Source organism: Pelodiscus sinensis, chromosome 24 (assembly GCF_049634645.1).
Source record: "Pelodiscus sinensis isolate JC-2024 chromosome 24, ASM4963464v1, whole genome shotgun sequence".
Classification (NCBI taxonomy): domain Eukaryota; kingdom Metazoa; phylum Chordata; order Testudines; family Trionychidae; genus Pelodiscus; species Pelodiscus sinensis.
Window position 1 is genome coordinate 914,948 of NC_134734.1, and position 21,119 is coordinate 936,066.

General features: G+C 63.5%; 1 protein-coding gene across 1 annotated transcript; it reads left to right on the top strand.

Annotated features, from left to right (window-relative positions):
- The first annotated feature begins 1,471 nt into the window (after window positions 1–1,471).
- LOC142819673 (uncharacterized) lies at window positions 1,472–20,454 on the top strand. The gene is made up of 16 exons (XM_075908198.1): window positions 1,472–1,675; window positions 2,410–2,512; window positions 3,732–3,931; window positions 4,394–4,564; window positions 5,888–5,962; window positions 6,428–6,670; window positions 6,896–7,156; window positions 7,565–7,714; window positions 8,012–8,254; window positions 9,002–9,223; window positions 9,290–9,541; window positions 9,584–10,366; window positions 10,967–11,128; window positions 11,882–12,202; window positions 18,344–18,519; window positions 20,379–20,454. Exons 1-16 carry the CDS (start codon window positions 1,472–1,474, stop codon window positions 20,452–20,454), a joined length of 3,642 nt encoding a protein of 1,213 aa, XP_075764313.1.
- The last annotated feature ends 665 nt before the right edge of the window (window positions 20,455–21,119 follow it).

Genomic DNA, 21,119 nt, shown 5'->3' on the forward strand with positions numbered 1-21,119 from the left:
ACCTCCTACTCTGAGTGTGGCCCAGGGCTCCCAGCGCTCAGCCATGGTTATAAAATAACTGAACCGAGCGGAAAGGCTGCCGGGGTGGGGAGAGCCGGCGTATTTCCCGGTGGAGAACCCTGGCCACAGCTCCGTTCCCAAACCCAGTACGAGACTCCTGTGGAGTGCAGGGGAGGCAAGAGGCCACGGAGTGGGGGAGGAGGGGAGGCAGAGAAGGAACCACAAGCTGGTGGAAATAGAGAAAATAAGAGTAAAGAAGGACCAGGAGCTCCTCATTGGTAAAACAGGCTGAATATCTCCACCAGGTGCATCATCATCGACATTTGCGGCAAAGGGCTGCGCATCACCATCCGCACAAGAGATAAAAACTGGAACCACCTTGATGTCTACAGACTACAGCTTCAGATTTGTGACAGGAAAAATAACCCCCAGCAGCCCGATTGACATTGAAAACAGACAAGTTTCCCCAATCACTGACACCACCACTCCAGAAACACCCACCTCCACCCTCAGCACTACGGATCCGGAGACAACCACCTCGGTCCTCACCACTACGGCTGCGGAGACCACCACCTCGGTCCTCACCACTACGGCTGCGGAGACCACCACCTCGGACCTCACCACTACGGCTGCGGAGACCACTACCGCAGTCCTCACCACTACGGCTGCGGACACCACCACTACAGCTGGGGAGACCACCACCTCGGTCCTCACCTCTACGGCTCCGGAGACCACCACCTCAGACGTCACAACTACGGCTGCGGAGACCACAACCTCGGACCTCACCACTACGGCTGCGGAGACCACCACCTCGGTACTCACCACTACGTCTCCGGAGACAACCACATCGGTCCTCACCACTACGGCTGCGGAGACCACCACCGCGGTCCTCACCACTACGGCTGTGGAGACCACAACCTCAGACTTAACCACTACGGCTGCGGACACCACCACTACGGCTGGGGAGACCACCACCTCGGTCCCCACCACAACGGCTCTGGAGACCACCACCTCGACCCTCACCACTACGGCTCCAGAGACCACCACTACGGCTCAGGAGACCACCACCTCGGTCCTCACCACTACGGCTCCGGAGACCACAACCTCGGCCCTCACCACAACGGCTCTGGAGACCACGACCTCGACCCTCACCACTACGGCTCCGGAGACCACCACTACGGCTCAGGAGACCACCACCTCAGTCCTCACCACAACGGCTCTGGAGACCACCACCTCGGCCCTCACCACTACGGCTGCGGAGACCACAACCTCGGACCTCACCACCACAGCTGCGGAGACCACCACCTCGGACCTCACCACTTCGGCAGCGGAAACCACCACTACGGCTGGGGAGACCACCACCTCGGTCCTCACCACTACGGCTCCAGAGACCACCACCTCGGTTCTCACCACTACGGCTCCGGAGACAACCACTACGGCTGGGGAGACCACCACCTTGAACCTCACCACTATGGCTCCGGAGACCACCACCTCGGCCCTCACCACTACGGCTGCGGAAACCACCAACTCGGACCTCACAACTACAGTTGCGGAGACCACCACCTCGATTCTAACCACTACGGTTGCTGAGACCACCACACCGGTCCTCACCACTACGGCTGTGGAGACCACGACCTCGATCCTCACTACTACGGCTGCGGAGACAACTACCGCGGTCCTCACCACTACGGCTGCGGAAACCACCACCCCGGTCCTCACCACTACGGCTGCGGAGACCACCACCCCGGTCTTCACCACTATGGCTGCAGAGACCACCACCCCGGTCCTCACCACTACAGCTGCGGAGACCACCACCCCGATCCTCACAACTTTGGCTGCAGAGACCACCACCCCGGCCCTCACCACTACAGTTCCTGAGACCACCACCCCGGTCCTCACCACTACGGCTCCGGAGACCACCACCTCGGTCCTCACCACTACGGCTCCGGAGACAACCACCTCGGTCCTCACCACTACGGCTGCGGAGACCACAACCTCGGACCTCACCACTACGGCTGCGGACACCACCACTACGGCTAGGGAGACCACCACCTCGGTACTCAGCACAACGGCTCTGGAGACCACCACCTCCGCCCTCACCACTACGGCTCAAGAGACCACCACTACGGCTGGGGAGACCACCACCTCGGTCCTCACCACTACGGCTCCGGAGACCACCACCTCGGTCCTCACCACTACGGCTGCGGAGACCACCACCTCGGTCCTCACCACTACGGCTCCGGAGACCACCACCGCGGTCCTCACCACTACGGCGGCGGAGACCACCACCTCGGTCCTCACCACTATGGCTGCGGAGACCACCACCCCGGACCTAACCACTACGGCTGCGGAGACCACCACCTCGGTCCTCACCACAACGGCTCTGGAGACCACCACCTCGACCCTCAGCACTACGGCTCCGGAGACCACCACTACGGCTCAGGAGACCACCACCTCGGTCCTCACCACTACGGCTCTGGGGTCCACAACCTCGGCCCTCACCACTACGGCTGCGCAGACCACCACCTCGGTCCTCACCACTACGGCTCCGGAGACAACAAGCTCGGCCCTCACCACTACGGCTGCGGAGACCACCACCTCGGTCCTCACCACTACGGTTGCGGAGACCACCACCCCGGACCTCACCACTTCGGCTGCGGAAACCACCTCTACGGCTGGGGAGACCACCACCTCGGTCCTCACCACATCGGCTGCGGAGACCACAACCTCGGACCTCACTACTACGGCTGTGGAGACCACCACCTCGGTACTCACCACAACGGCTCTGGAGACCAGCACCTCGGACCTCACCACTACGGCTGCGGAGACCACCACCTCGGTCCTCACCACCACAGCTGCGGAGACCACCACCTCGGACCTCACCACTACGCCTGCGGAAACCACCACTACGGCTAAGGAGACCACCACCTCGGTACTCAGCACAACGGCTCTGGAGACCACCACCTCCGCCTTCACCACTACGGCTCCAGAGACCACCACTACGGCTGGGGAGACCACCACCTCGGTCCTCACCACTACGGCTCCGGAGACCACAACCTCGGTCCTCACCACTACGGCTGTGGAGACCACCACCTCGGTCCTCACCACCACAGCTGCGGAGACCACCACCCCGGACCTCACCACTACGGCTGCGGAAACCACCACTACGGCTAAGGAGACCACCACCTCGGTACTCAGCACAACGGCTCTGGAGACCACCACCTCCGCCTTCACCACTACGGCTCCAGAGACCACCACTACGGCTGGGGAGACCACCACCTCGGTCCTCACCACTACGGCTCCGGAGACCACAACCTCGGTCCTCACCACTACGGCTGTGGAGACCACCACTTCGGTCCTCACCACTACGGCTCCGGAGACCACCACCGCGGTCCTCACCACTACGGATGCGGGGACCACCACCTCGGTCCTCACCACTATGGCTGCGGAGACCACCACCCCGGACCTAACCACAACGGCTCTAGAGACCACCACCTCGACCCTCACCACTACGGCTCCGGAGACCACCTCCTCGGTCCTCACCACTACGGCTGCGCAGACCACTACCTCGGTCCTCACCACTACGGCTGCGCAGACCACCACCTCGGTCCTCACCACTACGGCTCCGGAGACCACAACCTCGGCCCTCACCACTACGGCTGCGGAGACCACAACCTCGGACCTTACCACTACAGCTCCGGAGACCACCACCTCGGTCCTCACCACTACAGCTGCGGAGACCACCACCCCGGACCTCACCACTTCGGCTGCGGAAACCACCACTACGGCTGGGGAGACCACCACCTCGGTACTCACCACAACGGCGGCGGAGACCACCACCTCGGTCCTCACCACAACGGCTCTGGAGACCAGCACCTCGGTCCTCACCACAACGGCTCTGGAGACCAGCACCTCGGACCTCACCACTACGGTTCCGGAGACCACCACTTTGGTCCTCACCACTACGGCTCCGGAGACCACCACTACACCTGGGGAGACCACCACCTCGGTCCTCATCACTACGGCTGCGGAGACCACCACCCCGATCCTCACAACTTTGGCTGCGGAGACCACCACCTCGGTCCCCACCACTACGGTTCCTGAGACCACCACAACGGCCCTCACCACTACAGTTCCTGAGACCACCACCCCGGTCCTCACCACTACGGTTCCGGAGACCACCACCTCGGTCCTCACCACTACGGCTCCGGAGACAACCACCCCGGTCCTCACCACTACGGCTCCGGAGACCACAACCCCGGTCCTCACTACTACGGCTGTGGAGACCACCACCTCCGTCCTCACCACTACGGCTGCAGAGACCACCACCCCGGTCCTCACCATTACTGCTGCGGAGACCACCACCTCCGTCCTCACCACTACGGCTCCGGAGACCACCACCTCCGTCCTCACTTCTACGGCTGAGGAGACCACTATCGCGGTCCTCACGACTACGGCTGCAGAGACCACCACACCGGTCCTCACTACTACGGCTGCGGAGACCACTACCGCAGTCCTCACCACTATGGCTCCGGATACCACCACCCCTGTCCTCACCACTACGGCTGCGGAAACCACCACCCCGGTCCTGACCACTACGGCTGCGGAGACCACCACATCGGCCCTCACCACTACCGCTGCGGAGACCACCACCCCGGTGCTCACCACTACGTATGCGGAGACCACCACCTCGGTGCTCACCACTACGGCTGCGGAGATCACCACCCCGGTCCTCAGTACTACGGCTAAGGAGACCACTACCGCGGTCCTCACCACTACAGCTGCGGAGACCACCACCCCGGACCTCACTACTACGGCTGTGGAGACCACCACCCCGGTCCTCACCACTACTGCTGCGGAGACCACCACCTCGGTCCTCACCACTACGGCTCCGGAGACCACAACCTTGGCTCTCACCACTACGGCTGCGGAGACCTCGACCGCGGTCCTCACCACTACAGCTCCGGAGACCACCACCCCGGTCCTCACCACTATGGCTGCAGAGACCACCACACCGGTCCTCACTACTACGGCTGTGGAGACCACCACCCCGGTCCTCACCACTACTGCTGCGGAGACCACCACCTCGGTCCTCACCACGACGGCTCCGGAGACCACAACCTCGGCCCTCACCACTACGTCTGCGGAGACCACCACCTCGGACCTCACCACTTCGGCAGCGGAAACCACCACTACGGCTGGGGGGACCACCACCTCGGTCCTCACCACTATGTCTGCGGAGACCACCACCTCGGACCTCACCACTTCGGCAGCGGAAACCACCACTACGGCTGGGGAGACCACCACCTCGGTACTCACCACTACGGCTGCGGAGACCACCACCTCGGACCTCACCACTACGGATGCGGACACCACCACTACGGCTGGGGAGACGACCACCTCTGCACTCACCACTACGGCTGAGGAGACCACAACCTCGGACCTCACCATTACAGCTGCGGAGACCACCACCTCGGTCCTCACCACTTCGGCAGCGGAAACCACCACTACGGCTGGGGAGACCACCACCTCGGTCCTCACCACTACGGCTGTGGAGACCACCACCACGGTCCTCACCACTACGGCTGCGGAGACCACCACCTCGGACCTCACCACTACGGATGCGGACACCACCACTACGGCTGGGGAGACCACCACCTCGGTCCTCACCTCTACGGTTCCGGAGACCACCACTACGGTTGCTGAGACCACCACTCCGGTTTTCACTACTACGGATGCGGAGACCACTCCCGCGGTCCTCACCACTACGGTTCCGGACACCACCACCCTGGTCCTCACCACTACAGCTGCGGAGACCACCACCTCCGTCCTCACTACTACGGCTGTGGAGACCACCACCTCCGTCCTCACCACTACGGCTGCGGAGACCACCACCTCTGTCCTCACTTCTACGGCTGCGGAGACCACCACCCCCGTCTTCACCACTACGGCTGCGGAGACCACTCCCCCGGTCCTCACCACTACGGCTGCGGAGACCACCACCCCTATCCTCACAACTTCGGCTGCGGAGACCACCACCTTGATCCCCACCACTACGGTTCCGGAGACCACCACAACGGCCCTCACCACTACAGATCCTGAGACCACAACCCCAGTCCTCACCACTACGGCTACGGATACCACCACCCCGTTCCTCACCACTACGGCTGCGGAGACCACCACCTCGGCACTCAGCACTACGGCTGCGCAGACCACCACCCCGGTCCTCACTACTACGGCTGTGGAGACCACTACCGCGGTCCTCACCACTACGGCTCCGGAGACCACCACCCCGGTCCTCACTACTACGGCTGTGGAGACCACCTCCTCCGTCCTCACCACTACGGCTGCAGAGACCACCACCCCGGTCCTCACCACTACTGCTGCGGAGACCACCACCTCCGTCTTCACCACTACGGCTCCGGAGACCACCACCTCCGTCCTCACTTCTACGGCTGAGGAGACCACTATCGCGGTCCTCACGACTACGGCTGCAGAGACCACCACACCGGTCCTCACTACTACGGCTGCGGACACCACCACCTCCGTCCACACCACTACGGCTGCGGAGACCACCACCCCGGTCCTCACTACTACGGCTGCAGAGACCACTACCGCAGTCCTCACCACTACGGCTCTGGATACCACCACCCCTGTCCTCACCACTACGGCTCCGGATACCACCACCCCGGTCCTCACCACTACAGCTGCGGAGACCACCACCTCGGTCCTCACCACTATGGCTGCGGAGACCACCACCCCGATCCTCACAACTTCGGCTGCGGAGACCACCACCTCGATCCCCACCACTACGGAACCTGAGACCACCACAACGGCCCTCACCACTACAGATCCTGAGACCACAACCCCAGTCCTCACCACTACGGCTGCGGAGACCACCACCCCGGTCCTCACTACTATGGCTGCGGAGACCACTACCGCAGTCTTCACCACTACGGCTCCGGAGACCACCACCCCGGTCCTCACTACTACGGCTGTGGAGACCACCACCTCCGTCCTCACCACTACGGCTGCAGAGACCACCACACCGGTCCTCACTACTACGGCTGCGGACACCACCACCTCCGTCCTCACCACTACGGCTGCGGAGACCACCACCCCGGTCCTCAATACTACGGCTGCAGAGACCACTACCGTAGTCCTCACCACTACGGCTCCGGATACGACCACCCCTGTCCTCACCACTACGGCTCCGGATACCACCACCCCGGTCCTCACCACTACGGCTGCGGAGACAACCACCTCGGTGCTCACCACTACGACTGCTGAAACCACCACCCCGGTCCTCACCACTACGGCTGCGGAGACCACCACCTCGGTGCTCACCACTACAGCTCCGGAGACCACCACCTCGGTCCTCACCACTATGGCTGCAGAGACCACCACACCGGTCCTCACTACTATGGCTGTGGAGACCACCACCCCGGTCCTCACCACTACTGCTGCGGAGACCACCACCTCGGTCCTCACCACTACGGCTGCGGAGACCACCACACCGGTCCTCACTACTACGGCTGTGGAGACCACCACCTCCGTCCTCACCACTACGGCTGCGGAGACCACCACCCCGATCCTCACAACTTCGGCTGCGGAGACCACCACCTCGATCCCCACCACTACGGTTCCTGAGACCACCACAACGGCCCTCACCACTACAGATCCTGAGACCACAACCCCAGTCCTCACCACTACGGCTACGGATACCACCACCCCGGTCCTCACCACTACGGCTGCGGAGACCACCACCTCGGCACTCACCACTACGGCTGCGGAGACCACCACCCCGGACCTCACTACTATGGCTGCGGAGACCACTACCGCGGTCCTCACCACTACGGCTCCGGAGACCACCACCCCGGTCCTCACTACTACGGCTGTGGAGACCACCACCTCCGTCCTCACCACTACGGCTGCAGAGACCACCACCCCGGTCCTCACCACTACTGCTGCGGAGACCACCACCTCCGTCTTCACCACTACGGCTCCGGAGACCACCACCTCCGTCCTCACTTCTACGGCTGAGGAGACCACTATCGCGGTCCTCACGACTACGGCTGCAGAGACCACCACAGCGGTCCTCACTACTATGGCTGCGGACACCACCACCTCCGTCCTCACCACTACGGCTGCGGAGACCACCACCCCGGTCCTCACTACTACGGCTGCAGAGACCACTACCGTAGTCCTCACCACTACGGCTCCGGATACCACCACCCCTGTCCTCAACACTACGGCTCCGGATACCACCACCCCGGTCCTCACCACTACAGCTGCGGAGACCACCACCTCGGTCCTCACCACTACGGCTGCGGAGACCACCACCCCGATCCTCACAACTTCGGCTGCGGAGACCACCACCTCGATCCCCACCACTACGGTACCTGAGACCACCACAACGGCCCTCACCACTACAGATCCTGAGACCACAACCTCAGTCCTCACCACTACGGGTACGGATACCACCACCACGGTCCTCACCACTACGGCTGCGGAGACCACCACCTCGGCACTCACCACTACGGCTGCGGAGACCACCACCCAGGTCCTCACTACTATGGCTGCGGAGACCACTACCGCTTTCCTCACCACTACGGCTCCGGAGACCACCACCCCGGTCCTCACTACTATGGCTGTGGAGACCACCACCTCCGTCCTCACCACTACGGCTGCAGAGACCACCACCCCGGTCCTCACTACTACGGCTGCGGACACCACCACCTCCGTCCTCACCACTACGGCTGCGGAGACCACAACCCCGGTCCTCACTACTACGGCTGCAGAGACCACTACCGTAGTCCTCACCACTACGGCTCCGGATACCACCACCCCTGTCCTCACCACTACGGCTCCGGATACCACCACCCCGGTCCTCACCACTACGGCTGCGGAGACCACCACCTCGGTGCTCACCACTACGACTGCGGAAACCACCACCCCGGTCCTCACCACTACGGCTGCGGAGACCACCACCGCTGCGGAGACCACCACCCCGGTGCTCACCACTACGTATGCGGAGACCACCACCTCGGTGCTCACCACTACGGCTGCGGAGATCACCACCCCGGTCCTCACTACTACGGCTGCGGAGACCACTACCGCAGTCCTCACCACTACAGCTCCGGAGACCACCACCCCGGTCCTCACCACTATGGCTGCAGAGACCACCACCCCGGTCCTCACCACTACTGCTGCGGAGACCACCACCTCGGTCCTCACCACTACGGCTCCGGAGACCACAACCTCGGTCCTCAACACTACGTCTGCGGAGACCACCACCTCGGACCTCACCACTTCGGCAGCGGAAACCACCACTACGGCTGGGGAGACCACCACCTCGGTACTCACCACAACGGCTCCGGAGACCACCACCTCGGCCCTCACCACTACGGCTGCGGAGACCACAACCTCGGACCTCACCACTACAGCTGCGGAGACCACCCCCTCGGTCCTCACCACTTCGGCAGCGAAAACCACCACTACGGCTGGGGAGACCACCACCTCGGTCCTCACCACTACGGCTGCGGAGACCACCACCTCGGTCCTCACCTCTACGGCTCCGGAGACCACCACCTCGGTCCTCACCACTACGGCTCCGGAGACCACCACTACGGTTGCTGAGACCACCACCCCGGTTTTCACTACTACGCCTGCGGAGACCACTACCGCGGTCCTCACCACTACGGCTCCGGAGACCACAACCTCGGCCCTCACCACTACGGCTGCGGAGACCACAACCTCGGACCTTACCACTACAGCTCCGGAGACCACCACCTCGGTCCTCACCACTACGGCTGCGGAGACCACCACCCCGGACCTCACCACTTCGGCTGCGGAAACCACCACTACGGCTGGGGAGACCACCACCTCGGTACTCACCACAACGGCGGCGGAGACCACAACCTCGGACATCACTACTACGGCTGTGGAGACCACCACCTCGGTCCTCACCACAACGGCTGCGGAGACCACCACCTCGGCACTCACCACTACGGCTGCGGAGACCACCACCCCGGACCTCACTACTATGGCTGCGGAGACCACTACCGCGGTCCTCACCACTACGGCTCCGGAGACCACCACCCCGGTCCTCACTACTACGGCTGTGGAGACCACCACCTCCGTCCTCACCACTACGGCTGCAGAGACCACCACCCCGGTCCTCACCACTACTGCTGCGGAGACCACCACCTCCGTCTTCACCACTACGGCTCCGGAGACCACCACCTCCGTCCTCACTTCTACGGCTGAGGAGACCACTATCGCGGTCCTCACGACTACGGCTGCAGAGACCACCACACCGGTCCTCACTACTACGGCTGCGGACACCACCACCTCCGTCCTCACCACTACGGCTGCGGAGACCACCACCCCGGTCCTCACTACTACGGCTGCAGAGACCACTACCGTAGTCCTCACCACTACGGCTCCGGATACCACCACCCCTGTCCTCAACACTACGGCTCCGGATACCACCACCCCGGTCCTCACCACTACAGCTGCGGAGACCACCACCCCGATCCTCACAACTTCGGCTGCGGAGACCACCACCTCGATCCCCACCACTACGGTACCTGAGACCACCACAACGGCCCTCACCACTACAGATCCTGAGACCACAACCTCAGTCCTCACCACTACGGGTACGGATACCACCACCACGGTCCTCACCACTACGGCTGCGGAGACCACCACCTCGGCACTCACCACTACGGCTGCGGAGACCACCACCCAGGTCCTCACTACTATGGCTGCGGAGACCACTACCGCTTTCCTCACCACTACGGCTCCGGAGACCACCACCCCGGTCCTCACTACTATGGCTGTGGAGACCACCACCTCCGTCCTCACCACTACGGCTCCGGAGACCACCACCCCGGTCCTCACTACTACGGCTGCGGACACCACCACCTCCGTCCTCACCACTACGGCTCCGGAGACCACCACCCCGGTCCTCACTACTACGGCTGCGGACACCACCACCTCCGTCCTCACCACTACGGCTGCGGAGACCACAACCCCGGTCCTCACTACTACGGCTGCAGAGACCACTACCGTAGTCCTCACCACTACGGCTCCGGATACCACCACCCCTGTCCTCACCACTACGGCTCCGGATACCACCACCCCGGTCCTCACCACTACGGCTGCGGAGACCACCACCTCGGTGCTCACCACTACGACTGCGGAAACCACCACCCCGGTCCTCACCACTACGGCTGCGGAGACCACCACCGCTGCGGAGACCACCACCCCGGTGCTCACCACTACGTATGCGGAGACCACCACCTCGGTGCTCACCACTACGGCTGCGGAGATCACCACCCCGGTCCTCACTACTACGGCTGCGGAGACCACTACCGCAGTCCTCACCACTACAGCTCCGGAGACCACCACCCCGGTCCTCACCACTATGGCTGCAGAGACCACCACCCCGGTCCTCACCACTACTGCTGCGGAGACCACCACCTCGGTCCTCACCACTACGGCTCCGGAGACCACAACCTCGGTCCTCAACACTACGTCTGCGGAGACCACCACCTCGGACCTCACCACTTCGGCAGCGGAAACCACCACTACGGCTGGGGAGACCACCACCTCGGTACTCACCACAACGGCTCCGGAGACCACCACCTCGGCCCTCACCACTACGGCTGCGGAGACCACAACCTCGGACCTCACCACTACAGCTGCGGAGACCACCCCCTCGGTCCTCACCACTTCGGCAGCGAAAACCACCACTACGGCTGGGGAGACCACCACCTCGGTCCTCACCACTACGGCTGCGGAGACCACCACCTCGGTCCTCACCTCTACGGCTCCGGAGACCACCACCTCGGTCCTCACCACTACGGCTCCGGAGACCACCACTACGGTTGCTGAGACCACCACCCCGGTTTTCACTACTACGCCTGCGGAGACCACTACCGCGGTCCTCACCACTACAGCTCCGGAGACCATCACCTCGGTCCTCACCACTACGGCTGCGGAGACCACCACCCCGGACCTCACCACTTCGGCTGCGGAAACCACCACTACGGCTGGGGAGACCACCACCTCGGTACTCACCACAACGGCGGCGGAGACCACAACCTCGGACATCACTACTACGGCTGTGGAGACCACCACCTCGGTCCTCACCACAACGGCTCTGGAGACCAGCACCTCGGACCTCACCACTACGGTTCCGGAGACCACCACCTCGGTCCTCATCACTACGGCTGCGGAGACCACCACCCCGGTCCTCACCACTACAGCTGCGGAGACCACCACACCGATCCTCACAACTTTGGCTGCGGAGACCACCACCTCGGTCCCCACCACTACGGTTCCTGAGACCACCACAACGGCCCTCACCACTACAGTTCCGGAGACCACCACCTCGGTCCTCACCACTACGGCTCCGGAGACAACCACCCCGGTCCTCACCACTACGGCTCCGGAGACCACAACCCCGGTCCTCACTACTACGGCTGTGGAGACAACCACCCCGGTCCTCACCACTACGGCTGCAGAGACCACCACCCCGGTCCTCACCATTACTGCTGCGGAGACCACCACCTCCGTCCTCACCACTACGGCTCCGGAGACCACCACCTCCGTCCTCACTTCTACGGCTGAGGAGACCACTATCGCGGTCCTCACGACTACGGCTGCAGAGACCACCACACCGGTCCTCACTACTACGGCTGCGGAGACCACTACCGCAGTCCTCACCACTATGTCTCCGGATACCACCACCCCTGTCCTCACCACTACGGCTGCGGAAACCACCACCCCGGTCCTGACCACTACGGCTGCGGAGACCACCACATCGGCCCTCACCACTACCGCTGCGGAGACCACCACCCCGGTGCTCACCACTACGTATGCGGAGACCACCACCTCGGTGCTCACCACTACGGCTGCGGAGATCACCACCCCGGTCCTCAGTACTACGGCTAAGGAGACCACTACCGCGGTCCTCACCACTACAGCTCCGGAGACCACCACCCCGGTCCTCACCACTACTGCTGCGGAGACCACCACCCCGGTCCTCACCACTACTGCTGCGGAGACCACCACCTCGGTCCTCACCACTACGGCTCCGGAGACCACAACCTTGGCTCTCACCACTACGGCTGCGGAGACCACGACCGCGGTCCTCACCACTACAGCTCCGGAGACCACCACCCCGGTCCTCACCACTATGGCTGCAGAGACCACCACACCGGTCCTCACTACTACGGCTGTGGAGACCACCACCCCGGTCCTCACTACTACTGCTGCGGAGACCACCACCTCGGTCCTCACCACGACGGCTCCGGAGACCACAACCTCGGCCCTCACCACTACGGCTCCGGAGACCACAACCTCGGCCCTCACCACTACGTCTGCGGAGACCACCACCTCGGACCTCACCACTTCGGCAGCGGAAACCACCACTACGGCTGGGGGGACCACCACCTCGGTCCTCACCACTCTGTCTGCGGAGACCACCACCTCGGACCTCACCACTTCGGCAGCGGAAACCACCACTACGGCTGGGGAGACCACCACCTCGGTACTCACCACTACGGCTGCGGAGACCACCACCTCGGACCTCACCACTACGGATGCGGACACCACCACTACGGCTGGGGAGACGACCACCTCGGCACTCACCACTACGGCTGAGGAGACCACAACCTCGGACCTCACCACTACAGCTGCGGAGACCACCACCTCGGTCCTCACCACTTCGGCAGCGGAAACCACCACTACGGCTGGGGAGACCACCACCTCGGTCCTCACCACTACGGCTGTGGAGACCACCACCACGGTCCTCACCACTACGGCTGCGGAGACCACCACCTCGGACCTCACCACTACGGATGCGGACACCACCACTACGGCTGGGGAGACCACCACCTCGGTCCTCACCTCTACGGTTCCGGAGACCACCACTACGGTTGCTGAGACCACCACTCCGGTTTTCACTACTACGGATGCGGAGACCACTCCCGCGGTCCTCACCACTACGGTTCCGGACACCACCACCCTGGTCCTCACCACTACAGCTGCGGAGACCACCACCTCCGTCCTCACTACTACGGCTGTGGAGACCACCACCTCCGTCCTCACCACTACGGCTGCGGAGACCACCACCCCGGTCCTCACCACTACTGCTGTGGAGACCACCACCTCCGTCGTCACCACTATGGCTCCGGAGACCACCACCTCTGTCCTCACTTCTACGGCTGCGGAGACCACCACCCCCGTCTTCACCACTACGGCTGCGGAGACCACTCCCCCGGTCCTCACCACTACGGCTGCGGAGACCACCACCCCTATCCTCACAACTTCGGCTGCGGAGACCACCACCTCGATCCCCACCACTACGGTTCCGGAGACCACCACAACGGCCCTCACCACTACAGATCCTGAGACCACAACCCCAGTCCTCACCAGTACGGCTACGGATACCACCACCCCGGTCCTCACCACTACGGCTGCGGAGACCACCACCTCGGCACTCAGCACTACGGCTGCGCAGACCACCACCCCGGTCCTCACTACTACGGCTGTGGAGACCACTATCGCGGTCCTCACCACTACGGCTGCAGAGACCACCACACCGGTCCTCACTACTACGGCTGCGGACACCACCACCTCCGTCCTCACCACTACGGCTGCGGAGACCACCACCCCGGTCCTCACTACTACGGCTGCGGAGACCACCACCTCCGTCTTCACCACTACGGCTCCGGATACCACCACCCCTGTCCTCACCACTACGGCTCCGGATACCACCACCCCGGTCCTCACCACTACGGCTGCGGAGACCACCACCTCGATCCCCACCACTACGGTTCCTGAGACCACCACAACGGCCCTCACCACTACAGATCCTGAGACCACAACCCCAGTCCTCACCACTACGGCTACGGATACCACCACCCCGGTCCTCACCACTACGGCTGCGGAGACCACCACCCCGGTCCTCACTACTATGGCTGCGGAGACCACTACCGCAGTCTTCACCACTACGGCTCCGGAGACCACCACCCCGGTCCTCACTACTACGGCTGTGGAGACCACCACCTCCGTCCTCACCACTACGGCTGCAGAGACCACCACACCGGTCCTCACTACTACGGCTGCGGACACCACCACCTCCGTCCTCACCACTACAGCTGCGGAGACCACCACCCCGGTCCTCAATACTACGGCTGCAGAGACCACTACCGTAGTCCTCACCACTACGGCTCCGGATACCACCACCCCTGTCCTCACCACTACGGCTCCGGATACCACCACCCCGGTCCTCACCACTACGGCTGCGGAGACAACCACCTCGGTGCTCACCACTACGACTGCTGAAACCACCACCCCGGTCCTCACCACTACGGCTGCGGAGACCACCACCTCGGTGCTCACCACTACGGCTGCGGAGATCACCACCCCGGTCCTCACTACTACGGCTGCGGAGACCACCACCTCGGTCCTCACCACTACAGCTCCGGAGACCACCACCTCGGTCCTCACCACTATGGCTGCAGAGACCACCACACCGGTCCTCACTACTACGGCTGTGGAGACCACCACCCCGGTCCTCACCACTACTGCTGCGGAGACCACCACCTCGGTCCTCACCACTACGGCTGCGGAGACCACCACACCGGTCCTCACTACTACGGCTGTGGAGACCACCACCTCCGTCCTCACCACTACGGCTGTGGAGACCACCACCTCCGTCGTCACCACTACGGCTGCGGAGACCACCACCCCGATCCTCACAACTTCGGCTGCGGAGACCACCACCTCGATCCCCACCACTACGGTTCCTGAGACCACCACAACGGCCCTCACCACTACAGATCCTGAGACCACAACCCCAGTCCTCACCACTACGGCTACGGATACCACCACCCCGGTCCTCACCACTACGGCTGCGGAGACCACCACCTCGGCACTCACCACTACGGCTGCAGAGACCACCACCCCGGTCCTCACCACTACTGCTGCGGAGACCACCACCTCCGTCTTCACCACTACGGCTCCGGAGACCACCACCTCCGTCCTCACTTCTACGGCTGAGGAGACCACTATCGCGGTCCTCACGACTACGGCTGCAGAGACCACCACACCGGTCCTCACTACTACGGCTGCGGACACCACCACCTCCGTCCTCACCACTACGGCTGCGGAGACCACCACCCCGGTCCTCACTACTACGGCTGCAGAGACCACTACCGTAGTCCTCACCACTACGGCTCCGGATACCACCACCCCTGTCCTCAACACTACGGCTCCGGATACCCCCACCCCGGTCCTCACCACTACAGCTGCGGAGACCACCACCTCGGTCCTCACCACTACGGCTGCGGAGACCACCACCCCGATCCTCACAACTTCGGCTGCGGAGACCACCACCTCGATCCCCACCACTACAGTACCTGAGACCACCACAACGGCCCTCACCACTACAGATCCTGAGACCACAACCCCAGTCCTCACCACTACGGCTACGGATACCACCACCACGGTCCTCACCACTACGGCTGCGGAGACCACCACCTCGGCACTCACCACTACGGCTGCGGAGACCACCACCCCGGTCCTCACTACTATGGCTGCGGAGACCACTACCGCGGTCCTCACCACTACGGCTCCGGAGACCACCACCCCGGTCCTCACTACTATGGCTGTGGAGACCACCACCTCCGTCCTCACCACTACGGATGCAGAGACCACCACCCCGGTCCTCACTACTACGGCTGCGGACACCACCACCTCCGTCCTCACCACTACGGCTGCGGAGACCACCACCCCGGTCCTCACTACTACGGCTGCAGAGACCACTACCGTAGTCCTCACCACTACGGCTCCGGATACCACCACCCCTGTCCTCACCACTACGGCTCCGGATACCACCACCCCGGTCCTCACCACTACGGCTGCGGAGACCACCACCTCGGTGTTCACCACTACGACTGCGGAAACCACCACCCCGGTCCTCACCACTACGGCTGCGGAGACCACCACCGCTGCGGAGACCACCACCCCGGTGCTCACCACTACGTATGCGGAGACCACCACCTCGGTGCTCACCACTACGGCTGCGGAGATCACCACCCCGGTCCTCACTACTACGGCTGCGGAGACCACTACCGCAGTCCTCACCACTACAGCTCCGGAGACCACCACCCCGGTCCTCACCACTATGGCTGCAGAGACCACCACCCCGGTCCTCACCACTACTGCTGCGGAGACCACCACCTCGGTCCTCACCACTACGGCTCCGGAGACCACAACCTCGGCCCTCACCACTACAGCTGCGGAGACCACCACCTCGGTCCTCAACACTACGTCTGCGGAGACCACCACCTCGGACCTCACCACTTCGGCAGCGGAAACCACAACTACGGCTGGGGAGACCACCACCTCGGTACTCACCACAACGGCTCCGGAGACCACCACCTCGGCCCTCACCACTACGGCTGCGGAGACCACAACCTCGGACCTCACCACTACAGCTGCGGAGACCACCCCCTCGGTCCTCACCACTTCGGCAGCGGAAACCACCACTACGGCTGGGGAGACCACCACCTCGGTCCTCACCACTACGGCTGCGGAGACCACCACCTCGGTCCTCACCTCTACGGCTCCGGAGACCACCACCTCGGTCCTCACCACTACGGCTCCGGAGACCACCACTACGGTTGCTGAGACCACCACCCCGGTTTTCACTACTACGCCTGCGGAGACCACTACCGCGGTCCTCACCACTACGGTTCCGGACACCGCCACCCTGGTCCTCACCACTACGGCTGCGGAGACCACCGCACCGGTCCTCACCACTACGGCTGTGGAGACCACCACCTCCGTCCTCACTACTACGGCTGCGGAGACCACTACCGCGGTCCTCACCACTACTGCTGCGGAGACCACCACCTTCGTCCTCACCACTACGGCTCCGGAGACCACCACTACGGCTCAGGAGACCACCACCTCGGTCCTCACCACTACGGCTCCGGAGACCACAACCTCGGCCCTCACCACTACGGCTGCGGAGACCACTACCGCTGTCCTCACCACTACAGCTCCGGAGACCACCACCCCGGTCCTCACCACTATGGCTGCAGAGAGCACCACACCGGTCCTCACTACTACGGTTGTGGAGACCACCACCCCGGTCCTCACCACTACTGCTGCGGAGACCACCACCTCGGTCCTCACCACTACGGCTCCGGAGACCACAACCTCGGCCCTCACCACTACGGCTCCGGAGACCACAATCTCGGCCCTCACCGCTACGGCTGCGGAGACCACCACCTCGGTCCTCACCACTATGTCTGCGGAGACCACCACCTCGGACCTCACCACTTCGGCAGCGGAAACCACCACTACGGCTCTGGAGACCACCACCTCGGCCCTCACCACTACGGCTGTGGAGACCACAACCTTGGACCTCACCACTACAGCTGCGGAGACCACCACCTCGGTCCTCACCACTTCGGCAGCTGAAACCACCACTACGTCTGGGGAGACCACCACCTCGGTCCTCACCACTAGGGCTGCGGAGACCACCACCTCGGACATCACCACTACGGCTGCGGACACCACCACTACGGCTGGGGAGTCCACCACCTCGGTCCTCACCTCTACGGCTCCGAAGACCACCACCTCCGAACTCACCACAACGGCTCCGGAGACCACCACCTCCAAACTCACCACAACGGCTCCGGAGACCACCACCTCCGTTCTCACTTCTACAGCTGCGGAGACCACCACCCCGGTCCTCACCACTACGGCTGCAGAGACCACCACACCGGTCCTCACTACTACAGCTGTGGAGACCACCACCTCCGTCCTCACCACTACGGCTACGGAGACCACCACCTCCAAACTCACCACAACGGCTCCGGAGACCACCACCTCCGTCCTCACTTCTACGGCTGCAGAGACCACCACCCCGGTCCTCACCACTGCGGCTGCGGAGACCACCACCCCGGTCCTCACCACTACGGCTCCGGATACCACCACCCCTGTCCTCACCACTACGGCTCCGGATACCACCACCTCTACCGTCACCACTACGGCTGCGGAGACCACCACCTCGGTGCTCACCACTACGGCTGCGGAAACCACCACCCCGGTCCTCACCACTACGGCTGCGGAGACCACCACCTCGGCCCTCCCCACTACCGCTGCGGAGTCCACCACCCCGGTGCTCACCACTACGGATGCGGAGACCACCACGTCGGTGCTCACCACTACGGCTGCGGAGACCACCACCTCGGTCCTCACTACTACGGCTGCGGAGACCACTACCGCGGTCCTCACCACTACGGCTCCGGAGACCAGCACTTCGGTCCTCACCACTACGGCTGCAGAGAGCACCACACCGGTCCTCACCACTACGGCTCCGGAGACCAGCACTTCGGTCCTCACCACTACGGCTCCGGAGACCACCACCCCGGTCCTCACCACTACGGCTGCAGAGAGCACCACACCGGTCCTCACTACTACGGCTGCGGAGACCACCACCCCGGTCCTCACTACTACGGCTGCGGAGACCACCACCTCCGTACTCACCACTACGGCTCCGGAGACCCCCACCTCCGTCCTCACTTCTAAGGCTGCAGAGACCACCACCGCGGTCCTCACCACTATAGCTGCAGAGACCACGACACCGGTCGTCACTACTACGGCTGTGGAGACCACCACCCCCGTCCTCACTTCTACGGCTGCGGAGACCACCACCCCGGTCTTCACCACTACGGCTGCGGAGACCACTCCCCCGGTCCTCACCACTACGGCTGCGGAGACCACCACTCCGATCCTCACAACTTCGGCTGCGGAGTCGACTACCGCGGTCCTCACCACTACTGCTGCAGAGACCACCACCTCCGTCCTCACCACTACGGCTCCAGAGACCACCACCTCCGTCCTCACTTCTACGGCTGCGGAGACCACCACCCCGGTCCTCACCACTACGGCTGCGGAGACCACCACCTCAGTCTTCACCACTACGGCCGCGGAGTCCACCTCCTCGGTCCTCACTACTATGACGCCGGAGACCACCACCTCGGTCCTCACCACTGCAGCTCCGGAGACCACCAACTCGATTCTCACCACTACGGTTGCTGAGACCACCACCCCGGTCCTCACTACTACGGCTGTGGATACCACCACCCCGGTCCTCACCACTACAGCTGCGGAAACCACCACACCGGTCCTCAGCACTACTGCTCCGGAGACTACCACCCCGGTCCTCCCTACTACGGCTGCGGAGACCACTACCGCGGTCCTCACCACAACGGCTGCAGAGACAACCACCTCGATTCTCACCACTACGGTTGCTGAGACCACCATCCCGGTTCTCATTCCTACAGCTGCGGGGATCAGCACTCCGGTCCTCACCACTACGGCTGCGGAGACCACAACCTCGGTCCTTACGACTACGGCTGAGGAGACCACCACCCCGTTCTTCACCACTACGGCTGGGAAGACCACCATCTCGATCTTCACAACTACGACCCCGGAGACCACCACCTCGGTCCTCACCACTACGGCCCCGGAGACTACCACCGCGGTCCTCACCACTACGGCTGCGGAGACCACCAGCTCGGTCCTTACGACTACGGCTGCGGAGACCACCACCCCGTTCCTCACCACTACGGCTGGGGAGACCACCATCTCGATCCTCACCACTACGGCCCCGGAGACCACCACCACGGTTCTCACCACTACGGCTGCGGAGACCACCACCTCCGTTCTCACCACTACGGCTCCGGATACCACTACCTCCGTTCTCTCCACTATGGCTCCCGATATCACCACCTCGGTCCTCACCACCACGGCTCCGGACATAAGTACATCGGTTCCCACCTCTACTGCTCTTGAAACCGCCACTTCCACCCTAACCACCCCCACTACACCAGACCCTTGCAACCCTGATATAACCACCCCCACTACACCAGACCCGTCCAAGACTGATATAGCCACCCCCACAACACCAGACCCTTGCAATCCTGATATAACCACCCCCACTTCACCAGACCCGTGCATGCCTGATATAACCACCCCTACAACACCAGACCCTTGCAACCCTGATATAACCTCCCCTACTACAC